General features: G+C 45.0%; 1 protein-coding gene across 26 annotated transcripts in view; it reads left to right on the top strand.

Moving 5' to 3' along the window:
- The window catches only part of Kalrn (kalirin RhoGEF kinase), a 603829-nt gene that overhangs the window by 241915 nt on the left and 346488 nt on the right, over nt 1-15426 (top strand). For all 26 annotated transcript variants that reach the window (XM_085832156.1, XM_029470420.2, XM_029470426.2 and 23 more), the window contains exon 6: nt 3081-3203. In XM_085832156.1, coding sequence (XP_085688282.1) covers nt 3081-3203 — 123 coding nt within the window. The remainder of the gene's footprint in view (nt 1-3080; nt 3204-15426) is intronic.

Here is a 15426-nt window from a genome sequence, read left to right as displayed (position 1 = left end):
GTTTTGAATAGAAAAAGTATGGTTTTTTTATGGGTTTTTATGGGTTTCAAAAATGTTCCATTTGTAAGCCGGGATGTTCACCCCCATTCTAAGGAATACTGGCCCTTGCAAATCAGAATATGTAATGTATTATAGATCAGAATATATGACATAGCTATTATTTAATAATATATTATAATAAATATATAAGATATATTTATAATATAATATACAAATATAATAATATATACTGTCATTTAATATATTAATATTTAATATAATAATATAATGTTATTTCTTTGAAGCAGTTTCTGCAGATTAAGATAGACTTTGTCAGGGTGCCTCACTACTGAATTTGGGGATGGCATGGGTGCCAGCATCGGTCTGTGCACAGCTGCTGTAGCAAGCTTTGTCTTACCTCTTACACTTTACACTGCTTTCCACCTCCCTTGGCCTGTGTCCAGCCCGCCTCTCCCTGCAGCCCGGCAGGGACCCAGTGCCCAGCAACATAATCACTGTGGTGCTGCACACACCTCCTCTGCCAGTTTGTGTGCATCTAAATAGTTATTCAACAGACAGTACAAGGTCACTGCTGGGCCGCTGAGAGAGCCCAGGGGGAAAAGAGTTATCAGAAGTTCTAAGGGCTCTTGGCACTTCAGGGTTTCATTAACTTTATTGATTCTTTTGTAAATAAGGAAGGAGGGGGAGAGATTATTTTGAAATGAGGTTTCGAGGAAGAAATTTTAAGGTGAAAAATTGCAGAATGAGAATCCTCTAAATTCCAGTACTTTTGTTTTTCCCCCCTTCATTCTTAATGGTAACTAGGGATTGGGGGTGCCCTGGCCAGCAGCTGCCTGCAGTGTGGGGCTCGCTGAGGCTGATAGACTCAGAATGCTCAACACAGATATGTGCTCAGCCTGTTCAGGAGCCTGCGGCCTGAAATAAACCCTTTGCTACTTGAGTAGCTCCGGTGGGAGAGTCTCCAGCCTGCTGATGTTCTTATGCTCAGGCATGAGTTGTTGTAGCCCTGGTGTCTCTCTCTAGGCCCCCAGACACATGAGTCTAGCTGTCCATGGGGAATGCTTGACTTAAATCTCCCTATGCCTTTCAAATGCAGGACTATGGCTGCACACCCTCAGTTTCTAATCTCATCCTTCGGGGATTCCCATGGTGGTACTCGGGGTTGCAGGAACCAGGGTACCATGGCTAGTCTCCCCAGCTCTCTCTCACCCCCTCTTCTCCAAGTGATAATGAGTCCTCGGAAGGTCCTGACCAAAGGGAATTCTCAAACCTTCCTGCTTCTTCAGGCCCTCTCCTGTACCTGGATTGGTGTGCCACACACTCCCCCCAGTCTGACCCCTGCCTCTCCTAGTCCACGCCCCCACACTGCTGCCACAGCTCATTCATATTTTATAGAAGCCTCCCCCACAGCTTGCTATCAACACGTGGTCCACATCCCTTCGTGTGCGTGTGCCCTTCATGGTCACTCTGTGCACCTGCCTCCTCAGCCTCATGTTGTCAACAGTAAGCGGCACTGAGTTGCTTTCAGTGCCTGTGACATATTGGACTGCCCCAGTCTCCATCCTGTGTCACCATTCTCTCTTTGTCCACTCACTCAGCCTACTTCAGCTTTCTGGTCTTCAGCTTTCTGGTTCCTCTCTAAGTCAAGGCTTAACACAGGATCCCTTTTTCTGGGGAGTATGGTGTTCCTTTTCCTCTGTTAGTAATAGACTCTAACATATTCATGGACCTTTGGAGTTGTGATTTAAGTTACATACACACACACACACCACTTACACACCATACATACATAGATTCACACATACACACACACACACACACACACACCATACATACACACATACCATATGTGTGTATGTATTATGTGTGTATGCATATGTGTGTGTGTATATATGTATTTGTGTATACATATATGTGTATAGATAGATAGATAGATAGATAGATATATGATTTTGAAAGAGGATGTTGGGGGGACACAGAAGGAGTTGGAGGGAAGATAGTGATGTTAGTGGTGAAAATGTGTTATACTCAGTGCGAAATTCTCTAAACAAGCAAACAGAATCTGATCCACGACAGCTTCTACACTTTATAAAAGCTACCTGATTTCAAGAACCACCTTTTCAACATTTTTGACCTTCTGCCACCTTGGGCATGGCAGGTATCCCATACATGCTAATTGAACTTAACTGGAAAAGCAAACTTAGTTTTCTGTGTAAGGAGAAGAGCTAGCACCAGAAAGCTGGTGCAGCCTTCAAACCCTGTCTCAGCTCATCTGGTCCTCTCACCACCCTGGGAGTGGCTACAGCGCTCCCACCACACACACACACACACACCCCTAAGCGTGTAAACATGGAGCACATGGCCTGAGAAGAGTGGCCTTCTTCACAGGTACTGAGTTCCAGCTCAGTCAGGGCTCTGGCCTTTTGCTGCAGCCACCTTGACTCCACCCTTCTCCTTTCCATTGGCTACAGCAGCTAGCTCGGAGACACACAAGACTGTCAAAGGAGAGACCTGCTCCCCAGCACCTCTAGCAAGCTTCCGCACTTTTTTTATTGCATTGATTGCGTCTCATTCTTATTTCTGAGACAAACTGAATGCTTGGGAGGGAGCATGTGCTGGTTCTTAGACCTGGCATCTGAAAGAGCTAGGAACTTCCTGGAATTATGGCTCTGGTGAGTCTCCTGTGTGGGGACTTCCTGGAGAAGACATAGCTACCTGAATGAGTGGGCTAAGCCTCCCCCTTGCTTTCTCAGTGCCTGTCCTTGAAGCATTCTAAAGACTTTACGAAGGGTCAGTAGCTACCTTGGGATAATAAACACTACCATCTCATCTCAGTTCTCACCCTCACAGTCTCTTTTACCTAGGCTCTGTAGAGATATGGAAACTTCTTGTACATTTTTATGCTAAAGCAATGAGGATTGTTCCCTAAAACCAGACTTTGGCCTACCCGGACTCCAGGGCGATGGCAGCATCTCCCTGGGAAACGGCTGGAGGGCTGTATTCTTCTCTGTAGCTTTGACTGCTTTGCCTGCTTGACCTATGACCCTTCTCATCACTCTGTCCCCTCTTCTCCCTTCTAGATGTTCGACTGGATAAGCCACAACAAGGAGTTATTTCTTCAGAGCCACACAGAGATCGGAGTCAGCTACCAGCATGCACTAGACCTCCAGACACAGCACAATCACTTTGCCATGAACTCCATGGTGAGTGGAAAGGCCGTTCTCAACATGCCTCTGGGACTGGACAAGAAAGGGCTGGGACAAAGAAGGAGGAGGAGCAGATGAGTTAGAAGAGGGAGCACTGACCATGCAGATCCTTTACCAGTCCATTTTCCAATATGGGGACCTGTGCAGGGACCGAGCCAACAGCTGTTCCTACGGCAGATCTCCATTCCACTTTACACTATGAAAGGAATGTGCTCGGGGGTTGTAAGCAGCGTTAGCTCAGACAAGCCTGAAAGGCCAGAGAGTCACCAGTTCCACTTCACTGACTTCACTGACAGTTTTTTGGTCCCCAGCATGTGTGAGTCACCGAGCAGGGATAGAGAAGAGCTTAAAGCTATGTTGTATTGGGAAGTGTTGAGTGACGTGTGGCTGCTCACAGTGGGAAGGAGAACCCTGTGGGACACATGACTGCTGCCTTCAAATATTTGAGTGCTGATTTGGAGAGAAGGGAGCAGAGTTGTTTCATGTTGCTCTAGAAGGGAGACGTTTCCAGAGGATGGCGGTCTGTGGAATGGGCAGTGTGGCTTACAGGGAGGGGTGGGGCACGGGAGTGAGTGTGCGCGATGGGAGTGTTCCAAGTGGGCTTGAAGTAAGAGCAGACCATTTACTCTCGACGTGGCCACAGGGAATTTACCTCAATGTTTTAGCTCCTTCATCTGTGAAATATAAATCATAACTATCTTAGAAGTTTGCTTGGGGGAATCAACAAGTTAACTAATAAGTTGGAACTGTGTCTGGCCCATGATAAGTCATCAGAAAATGCTGATGTTATGATAGACCTGGGAGCCCAGAGTGAATGACATGTGATCCCTCAGAATCGCAGCTTTGGGGGTGCTATGCTTTCTGTGTCAGTGCTCCAAGGCTTTTGAAATCTTCTCTGTCCTTAAACCTTCTTACATTCCAAACACATGGAGCCTAGGAATGCATCCCCCCAAAGACACCCTTTTTTTTTTTTTTTTTTTGAGTTCTTCCTTCTGGCTCTGTTGGTCCACAGACACAGCGCCACCATTTTCCCTGAAAAAAAAAAAAAAACAAAACAAAGGGTATACGTCACCCTTTGCAGCTTTGCCCCTGGGAGTGGGAGAAAAACACCAACTGGAAGATGGCAAGGCTCAGTAAGGAAGAAAAATGTCACGGTCAACAAACCAACAGAATTGTTTTAAATGTGCTTAGTACTGGACTGAACACGCTGCAGAAGAAATGATTCCATCCTTTGTCTGCTTACAGAGCTGAAACTCAGTCACAGTGTAGTTTGATATGTACATTGCCAGATATGCTAAGTTAACTAAGGGCATTAAAATCTAGGTGGCTGAAAGCTAGTGCCAAGTAGGCTCATCACAGGCACCAGTGACAGAGTGAGGAGCAGCCACCATCTCAGATGCTGGTAGATGTTGTTTAGCCAGAAAAGTGTGAAACCAAGCACCGCTGACTCTGAGAAGTGACATGTCCACTTGGCCAGTGTTTATGCACATTTCAGTGACCAGTATCAACCTCAGTACCCATCCATCTCTAACCTCAAGGGGACAGGGTCAGGTTGTCTCCGAGAGGGTGGGCTAGATGTGAACAGCCATAATAACAAGCATAGGGAGCCACCAAAGGCTCTAGGTAGAGGTGGACTCTGTGAGGTTTGCACAGGGAGATTGTTGACTGTAGAAAACAAGGTTGCAAAGCCAGGTAGGGAAACCAGCATGACCTTGTGATGACGTTGGGCCACCACCCAGTCTTGTGTCCTCATCTAACTGTCAAGACCCCTTCCCTCCCAACTGCAGCTATTTCTTATCCCAGGCTCAGTCCCACAGGAACAAAGTAATTGATCATGGGTGATTAGACTGAGAAGCCAAATCTAGTCAAGTTTGATTATCTGTGTGCCTTGTGGATTTCCCCCAAAGACGTTCACAAATTCTGTGTCAGAATTTTCACCTCACCCAACTGCCTGGCCCAAAGGCAGTCAGACTCGTTTTAATAAGCAGCAAAGACAAACATAATTAGGAAGGGAAGGCTGCCACCAAGCCCCTTGAACCACGCGTGATGAGCTAGACGGAAAGCGCCTTTGGCTGTGAATTATCTGCAATACCGCTCTCCCCAGTTACCGTGGGTAACTGTGAGTTAACGGCACACTGACAACCTTTACGGTGACAAATCTACTGTGGAAGTAATTTTCAGGACAAAAACAAGGGAGGAAATATTGAAGAGAGCGTCTTCTGAACCTGGGAAAGGAAAGGCTTAATAGCAATAGCCAATTAGTGTGAAGCAACCTGTCCACAGCCTGCCTTAGCTCCTCAGTGAATGCGCCAGCAGCAAGCAGTGGCAAGGCGAGGCATCTGTAGCCTGATTAGGCTGAATCTCCTCTTGGGCTGCTGGGTAAGGGAAGAGGAATCCCAGGATTTTTTGGTCAAACCGCTTGGGCACCCGTGCTTCATAAGCTCAGCTCGGTGCCCGTGTTTTCTAGGAAGTTTACAGGCTTGTTATTAAAAGGAGCTTCCTACAAAGACGGGTGGCATCGTTCCAAACAGGTGAACGGAGAGAATTACAGGCGCTTTCCCTGGCCTCAGTGATGAATGATGCTGCCAAGAAACAGATGAATGCCAGCAGCTATCGTGACTCCAGCCAATGACTGCAGGAATGATCAGTTCTTCAGGGAGAGTTGGGGGAAGGGGCAAGGATGTGAATGGTTCTGCAAATTCATTGAGGCATTTCAGTCTCCATTCTTGGGCCCCTCATTCATTCTCTCTCTCTCTCTCTCTCTCTCTCTCTCTCTCTCTCTCTCTCTCTCTCTCTCTCACACACACACACACACACACACACACACACACACACAGGTTTTGTAGCATATTCTACTTCAAGCTGCAGATGAGCTCCTTACTGTTTAATCTTGTTTTACTGCCGAATTAGGCCAGTGCTTCTTATTTTGGGGAAGGTCAAGAGCCCTATCATGTCAAAACTAAGCTATGGGTCCTCTCTGCAGAGGAATATATATGCAAATGTTTTTAAATATTTTTAAGAAAAACCATACAGTGCTAAATCTTGGTGATCAACCTTCCCAGTTTTAGAACTCAAGAACTCAAGAACTTCCTTTTCTAAATCACAGACCAAGTAATTGAGAGTCAGGTCTTGTGCCGGACGCTGGGCCTGTGGCGATGAACTCACACACAGAGTTGGATTCTACAGAGCTCACAAGAAAGGCAGATGTTAGGTGTGTAACTTCATCAATAAATAGGAAATTACAAACCAATAGCACCAACGTTTGCTGTCCTCAAGGAAGGGGAAAGGGAAGAGAGGGATAGAGAGGAGGAAGGGATGAATGCTGTATGCATTTTTAAATATTAGTGTTGTGTAGAAAGCGTGGTAAAAATGCATAGTTCCCTGCTTTTTCCTCTTTCTCCTGTCATGGAAAGTCACAGTCTCTGTGAGTGGTCCCTGGGAGCCTTTTTCACAAATTCCTCAAATGATGTACATTCCCACTACAGTGAGAAAGCTCTTGTTCTCTGGCCTTTATTTGTATAATAGTTACTCCCTAAAGCAAACTATCTGAAGGACCAAGAGAAGACTTCCAATGTGATAATCCAAGAGCTCTATGGACCTCCTCACTCCACACTGAAAGTAGAGAAAATTATTATTTTAAAACACAAGTTAAAGTCTCTGGAGATAATCCAAAATTACTGCAGAAAATAAGAAATAAAAAGCAAGCAAACAAACACAAAGGTAAAAACTCAAATAAGAACAGCATTTGTGGAATTCGAGTCAGGGACCCCTCCCTCCTTTATCCTCCCAGTTCAGCAGGTTAAAAACCACTCCATACTGCTTGAAACCAGCTCCTGGCTGAAGGAAAGTGTTCCCGTGTAGGACACTTTATGTGTTTAATGTTTACATGTTTAATGTAGATTAAACATACTATATAAAACCAAGTCTATTCCTGACCCAAACCACCTGTTCTGAGGTTTGAGTATGGGTGAGTGCAGCCTAGAGGTGTAGAGCTATTCTTCACAGCCCTCACTGTGAAGGGGGACAGCAGCTGTGCCGTGAGAACACTGCTGTGAGAATATGATGCCTGAGACAAGGCATGAAGGTTTGAGGTTACTCACCCCATCCCCCTGAGAATTTAGCTCCTAAAGAGGAGGTTCCACCAAGGAAAGCACACCCCCTCCCTCCAACCCCAGTCCTAGTGCTGTGAATGTCTTGGAGATTTGGTCGAGAATAGAAACATACTATATAAAACCAAGTCGCAAATCTTTCCCCAAAGGAACTGACTTTATCTACAACAGAGATTACGGATGTTTAAGGCAATAGAGCTTTTAAAAGTGCCCTTGGGAGAATCTTGTAAAAGGCAGGGATTGGAGATGTAGATTAAACTTTAGCCCTGATAGTTTAGCAAAGAAAACTGGGGAAAGAAAAATCACAAAGGAAATTCTTTATGCTGAAAGTAACTCTTCCAAGAAAGTAATTTTAATCTAGCATGATGGGCAGTACTGGTAAAAATTAGTTATGTAACTATATAGGGCAAGGTATGTACAAATTCACTCTCCTTCTGTCTCTTCCCTGACTTTAAAAGCAGTTGTTTAAAATAATATGTATATGTACTGTTGGACCTATACCATAGAAATGTAATAAAGTAATACACACTAAGGAGATATGGGGGTAAAAATCTGTATTGACAAAGGAAACATTTCCAGTAGTGGCTGGAATCCACAGGAACAAATGAAAACACATAGAAATGAAAATTAGGAGGCTAATAAGCGCAAGCTATAATATATGTTAGCTCTCCTTTTCTATCTCAGTCTTAATAGGCATGCAATTATTAAAAAGTGGTAATTATGGCAATGTGTTGAGTTTGAATCATTTATGGATGTAATATATATAGGAACAATACCACTACACAGGGAAAGCGAATAAAGCCCTCTCCAGGAGAAGTGTTTTCACACTCACCGAATGAAATCACATATATCACAAGCTGATTCTGCTAAGATGCATTTCTTAGATAACTAGGAAGATAAGTTAAACATAGTAAAACTCAATCAGTAATGATATGGAAATGCTACATTAGAAAGTATGCTATTGGTACAGAGTGTGGGAGGAAAAGAGATGTAGGAAGAAATGTATGACAAACAGAGAAAAGCAAACAGCAAATGTAGGTTCAACTGTGTCAGAAATGACACTGGGAGCTAGTGAGATGCCTGAATATAATGCTTGCTGGATTAACATGAAGACCTGGGGTTGGATCTTGAGCATCATGTCAAAGGCTGGGCGTTTTGGTGTGCATAGGTAATTCCAGCACTGAGGAAGCATAGACAGGTGCCTTACTGGAACTCCCTGACTGGCCAGTCTAGCTAAATTGGTGATCTCTAGTACTTTCTGGTGGTTCAATGACAGACCCTATCTCAAAAAAATTAGATGGAGATAAACTAAGGAAGACACTCAATGCTGACCTTTGACCTGAACACACATATGTTTATACAGTAACATGCACATGTGCACACATATGAATATCTACCCTCAAATAACAAATCCACACAAAAATAATGGCATTGAAGGTGTAAGAATTAAACAAAGGTGTGGATTGTTAGGTTTTAGAAAGCCAGTACCTAAATGTTTGGTTTCTACAGGAAATACACTTGAGAATCAAAGATACACAGCAATTGAATATTCAAGGATAGAAAAACATTGAGCCATTATCCAGAGTAATACAGATTTGTGTCTGCACATCTCCTTTGTGGAATCACTGGCTGAATGTATGTTGTAGACCCAACACAAACATGTGTTCAGGACCCACTGGTCTTGGTGGCCTTTAAGGTTCACATGACCTGAGCTGCTTTTTGAGAATCTGATCCTAAAGATGGAAATGGAGCTATTACTGCATGTTCCTTGCTGACAAGAGTAAGGAGGATCATTTTTCTGGGGACTACATCTTAGGCAGGCCTGCCAGAGAACCTGAGATGGTAAAGTACTGAATACAGTGCCAGCCAGCCTGTTCTTATCGGTCAAGTTCAACAGGATGCAATGTTTGTATTCCTACAAACAGCTTTGTGGGTGGAATTTCCCTTTTCTGGCTGCTCAGTAGGAGGAATAGAATTTATTTTCTGACCAGCCCTGGACCTGTTTATGACCTTTGTGCTTGGCACCGTCGTCAGTACCTAACTAGACCAGGGAGAGGAGTAGAACAGAGCATGCTTAGCACTCAGCTATGGGGATGTGGGTGCCTGCATGTAAGGCCACAGGCCTCCACTCTTACTGTCCACCCTTTCAACTCAGAGTGACTTGCTATAGTTGACGCCTGTCACCTTCGATTGTGGTTTAACTGTACAGAGTGAACCCTAGGAAATCTCTACAAGATTGGAAATCAATTCGAGAGTGGACAGTCCAATGTGAAGAAACGAAGTCAACTGGCATTAGCCCTGCATTGAGCTCTACAGCGATTATTGTTACCTAGGGTTGGTTGGAGAATGAAGATTCCTTCTACCCAGTGTCAAGTAACCTGCCTGTCTTCACCCCTTCCTTCTTGGTCCCCACCAATGCTTCTGATGCCCCTTTGCCTTTGTGCACTGGTCCCCAGTCAGCCCTGTTTGGATGGGAAACACCAGCATCCTTGGGCTTTGGAAGAGCATCCCAGCATCACTCTACTAGTGCATCAATCACTCTAGCACACTGCACTGGCTCACACACCGGCTGCTCAGCCATTGGCCCAGGCCAATTCCAGAAAGGTTTTCTGAGCTGATGCCGAGGGCTTGGGTGACAGCTTAACCTCTGGCTTGTGGTTGGCACTGGACCAGTTCAGTTTTCCATCTTGTTACCTCTTCTAGGTCCTAGATTGTCCCTCCGCCTTACTACTGGTTCTCTGCTCAAAGCGCAGGTAGCCCTGTTTTCACTGCCGGCTCATGGTTTTGCCGTTGGCTGTTTGTGTGGTATTCTCTGTGCTTTCTCCTGAGCCCCCCTCAGCCCACCTTACATTCACACATACTGGCCGACAGGACTTCCTGTTCAGGCCCAGGTCTGCAGATGCCAGGAGGTTAATTTGTGTAGAGTTCAGCCAGTGCCAACATGTGCCCTTTCGTTCCAGTCTCCTGCAGTTAAACGAAAGGCATGAAATGACCCCTGAGACCTAGTGTCTCAGTGAGCTAATGTATGCCAAAGGCCTTAACCTGCAAAGCTGAACACTTGTGGGAAGTGTCAGAGGTAACAAGCAGCAGGGACGTTCATGTGCCATCCTGGCCACGGACAGCACTGGCCATGAGCCAAGTGATGGCCAGAGACCAATCAAAGGCATACAGTAAAATGTTTGCAAATCAGATATTTACAAGGTGTGAGAGGTCAGGACCAAGTGGACTGACTGGAGAGGAACAGTAAAAGATAGAGGCCAGAGTTCATGGCACAGCTGACATCCTGGAGTAAGAAAGAATAAAAGGATTGCCTTTAGCAGATTCTTTTGACTCGAAACTCTCATCTCAGACCATCACCAGAGTCACCTTGTCCCTGTCTCCTGTCACCCTACTCTAAGCCAGTATCAGGTTCTGCATCTCACCCTCACAATCTGCTCATCTGCACTGGATGACATGGTTTCCTGCTGTTTCTTGGCTCGGGTGGTCTTTGCTCCACTGCTCCCTCTACCAGGGGTCTCTCTAGATAACCATGTTTCCCTCTCTTACTTCCCCTAGAGACAAGCCTAGGTACTGCTGCTTGAAAAGCCTGCCCTGGCTCTTTCTTTTGTAGCATTCCCCACCCCCTTATCCCCTTTCCCCAGATCTATTTTACATGGCTTCAAAATACATGCCTAGTAGATCCACATCAGCTTACTCTCTGGTGTTCTTAATCACATGCAAGACCCGTGGGCATAAGAATTTTGCATCTTGGTTCTTCCTTGTGCCAAGCCTTGATAGCTGGCTGGGTGGTTGGATAAGTGGATGGATGGATGGATGGATGGACCAACAGACAGATAATAAATGCATAAGGGAACAAAGTTAAGGTTTGAATAATAAAGCAAGATACTAGCTAAAGGGGCCTTGGAATTCTGGACTTCTTGTGTTCTATGTAGACAAATTCCTGTTCCTCTGTAGCCTTTGGTTTCCTGGTAGACAGTATTGTTCCAAGAATGAAGAGGCTGGACAAAGTCCACCTGCCAAGCCTCCTTGTTCATTCTAGAAAGGGGCTAATGTGCAAACTCCAGAGCATGCCAAGAGTACAACAGATAGTCTTCAAAGATGGGGATTTAATTCTCTCTCCAGAGGCCATGTTTCCTTGGGATATGATTCACGATACCTTTGGAAGAAATGTCACATCACCATGTCCCATCTCCTGTAGTGAACATTCTCAGCCAGCCTGATTCTTTCACATTCAGGGCAAAGTCAAACATCCTGGCGAAGAGAAGCCAGGATTGAGGGTGCCAACCACAGCTCTGTGTTTCCTTTCTCATGTAGCCTTAGGCAGGGCATTCACATTCCTCACTACCTCCTCTGTAGCCTGAGGAGAAGGGCAGTGCCTTTGCTGGGAATTTTGTGAGGGAAAAAAATGTGGTTTTGCTTTTAGGCACACACTTAACATGGTGTTGTGCTTGGCACATGCCAGCCTATTCTTGTTGTCAGGTCAGAAATGCTATAAGAAATACCCTTTGTTTCAGACATATCCTCAGAGTTGCCAAGTGTGGGACTTCTCAGACATTCAGGTGCATGGCTGCCACCTGAGGCACGCCTGCTAAAGTGCTGATTTGATGCCGAAGGTTGGCAGGTGCTGACTTCCTCAGCTGCTGCTGCTGCTACTGCTGCCCAGGACCATACTCTAGCTCGGCCCTGTACAAGAAAGCCAAGGGATGGATGGAATACTGATGGATGCACTTACCTGAAGTTTCAGCTTCTGGTTTCAGCATTAAAGATGGCCTGAAATGACCACATGCCATGGAAGGACTGTGTTGTTCCTAATCACATTCTCTGCTGATGTCCTTGAGTCTAATGCCAGCTGTACCTGCCTTTTTAATCTCATGGTGATGTTGTCTTTCTATCGATCTACCATGTATTCATCTATCTATCTATCTATCTATCTATCTACACACACACACACACACACACACACACACACAGCCTTACCTCCATGGAGGCTTCTCTCAGTGCCAAGAAAGGAGAAGGGCATTTCTCTTTTCCTTCAACCTGCTGTGGGTTTCTGTGGCCCTTTGACATATGGCCAGGCGATTGTTTTCATGGCTGTTTAATGGTTTGTGAAGCAATTGCTGGAGAAAACATCTCTACAACAAGCCAAGCCAGAGGGGCAAAAGGATTTGTGGGCCAATGTTATCTTTGCTGAGCACTAGGCCGTTCCTATTCTTTCTTCTCTGTGGCCAGCAGTGACAGATGGCTTCCACCTGGACTGCCCCACTCTTCAGCCAAACCAGAGCAGAGTCATCCATCAGCTTCCCTCTTCGCCCCCTAGAGGGCAGCCTGTGCTGTGTGAGGGGGCACGGTTGTAGCTTTTGCTTAGCGCTCATTGCTTTCCTGTAGCTGCTGCAGTGTGGCTAAGCACTATCAATTCCTACTCCAGATGTTACAGCCCCGATGTCCATATGTTTCGAGGTGGGATCAGCAGGTTTACATGGTAATGCTAAACTAATTAATCATAAACTGATGCTTTAGCAACTCTAGGACCCAAAGTGGGCTTGGGATTACAAAGATATTAGTGCTACACAGGGTCTCATTAAGCAGCAGAGAGAGGCAAGGCTGGCCAAGCTTTGGTACAGTCTCTGTTTTCTTACCCATACTGGACGTTATTATGAGAAAATCTTCAAATAGCTTCCCATAGCTTTCTTTGACTGTGACAAAATAGAAATATAAATTGCAGGGCGCAAGAAAAAAGTAGAAATAAGATAGGGGGTTTAAGCCAGGCGTGGTGGCACATGCCTTTAATCCCAGCACTCTGGAGGCAGAGGCAGAGGCAGGCGGATTTCTGAGTTTGAGACCAGCCTGGTCTACAAAGTGAGTTCCAGGACAGCCAGGACTACACAAAGAAACCCTGTCTCAGGGGAAAAGAGAGAGAGAGAGAGAGAGAGAGAGAGAGAGAGAGAGAGAGAGAGAGAGAGAGAAAGAAAGAGAGAGAAAGAAAAAGAGAGGGGGGTTAGCAGAGCAGGGACCTTTGTTCTCTTTGTGACTTTGAACTCATCACTCAATTGATTTAATGAACATTAAGTAAACCTAAGTGAAGTCAAGGTGTTTCTACGTTCTGCTTTTATTTTCTAAGTATAAAATGACACTGTTACATGAACTTAGCTTCTGAAAAACTAATAAAATGGGTTTCCATTCCTTATAATAGTAGCCATTAAAACCTGCCTGTTTCATTATTTGCGAATTGACTCTACTTTTTTTGGAAAAAATAAAATAAAATGAAAGCTTTACTGAAGCCAAAAAGGTGGTAAATTATGAGAAGTTTTAATGTTGACTGTATACAACAGCCTAGCCAGATAAATAATTTAAATAAACTTAATTTTAATTAAAAAGTACAAAATTTGTTAAAATCAAAATTAGCCCACAGCTACCCAAAGTATTCAAAGTGGAAAAGAAACTTCAAATGATTTTTGCTCCTCAATAAGAATGGGGGCTGGAGTGTGACTCAGTTGCTCAGTGGCCTCGTACGTGCAGAGGCATGGGCTCACTCCAAAGTGCTGATAACAAAGGAATGAGCTGGATAAAAAATAGAGGCTGAGCATGAATCCCACCAGCTCTGTAACCCACGGAGAGGTGATATTTAACTGGTTAGAAAGAGAATCTCCTCTGTCATAGTTAAGGACACAATTATTCCTGATAGTTAATGCATGTGTTCTCTAATTAGGAATACATTTTAAACCATCTTTTATATGCCTAAGAGAATTAACAGAACAGATTCCTAAGAGCTACCAACCATCACGTGTAGCTGCTACAGAACTTCAGCTAGTAGCTGGAGTTGGCCCTTGGCCAGTCATTGGCCTGGGTTCCCCATGAAGCTTTGAATCTGGAGTCAAGGGCTCTAAAAGGATTGAGTCTCAGTAATATTCAGGCCTCACTCTTAAGATGATTGGGCAGACAGGCCACGACTTTACATCCATATGTGACCATGGAAATGCCATGGTTCCATTAACTGGTATGGGATTAAGAGCCATGCCTGGGACTTGTTTTCTACAGAGATGGAACATTGTTGATGACTTTCTGCTACCTCTGGAGTCAAAGTCACACCATCCCTAGAACACAAAATGGAGACCCCATGCTTAGCCTAGGGAGGAAGGTCCTTCCCTGCCTGGCAGTTCTGTCAGAGAGAAGCAGAAGAATCTTTGTCCCCTTGGGTGAGGACAAGACAGCCAAACTGTGGGTGCTGTGGCTGTGACAAGCTCATGCCAAGCAGTAGAGCTGTCTCAGGAAGTCTGGTTCAAGCCTGCTGTGTGTCTGTGTCTCCACCTTAAGGAATGGAAGCACACTGCATCGGAAAACTGTTTCTTACACACTGTTGCTAGAAGGGTGGGACTTCTCAGTTCTCTCTGGGTCAAGGAAAACCTTGTAGATAACTCAGCTTCAGTCACTTCACTTCTCCTTGGGCTCAGGTATCTGCCAGGAAAAGGTATAGTAAGCGGGGGAGGGGCTGGCAGCTGTACAGCTGGAACACATGTGTCAGGCCCTACTGAAAGTGCATCTTCCAGGAATAGTAGGGGACACTGTACTATGCTCTCTGTGAACCAGGATGGGACTTTGACAGCTCATGGTGCCTCAGGTTGTGAATGCTGACATACTTTTTATTGTGCTTTTTGCTACTACTTTGATTTGGTTTGTACAGGTTGGGGGATAATGCCAGTCTGCTGCAACTGGATGAGGGAAAGGATAATGCTGTTTGTCACAGTGACAGTTATCAGGCAACTGACTGGATGTCTTATGTTACTTCCGGTACACACAGTATCTGATCAGAGTGAAGCCTCTGACTATAGGGCTATGACATTTGTCCCAGTTTTTAGAAGAAAAGTGAATGGGAGTCAAATGATGCAGACTCCTGGCAATGATCACCTTAGTAACCAGCCCCTGACACAGAGCTTAAGGTTGCTAAAATCATAGCTTGTTTCTCCTAGAGCTGGTGTCTCCTTCACAAAAGGAACCTAATTCATAAAAATCTGCTCGTGCTTTTTATGGAAAGCTATCAGTGCCTTTGTCAGTAAGCATCTTTGCATGTTTTCATAGCCACTTGGAATGTTCAAAGTGAGAGCTCTTTCTGGAGG

This window comes from Mus caroli, unplaced genomic scaffold, assembly GCF_978045245.1.
Source record: "Mus caroli unplaced genomic scaffold, Mus_caroli_1 scaffold_17, whole genome shotgun sequence".
Taxonomy (NCBI): domain Eukaryota; kingdom Metazoa; phylum Chordata; class Mammalia; order Rodentia; family Muridae; genus Mus; species Mus caroli.
This window is presented reverse-complemented; position numbering and strand designations above follow the sequence as displayed.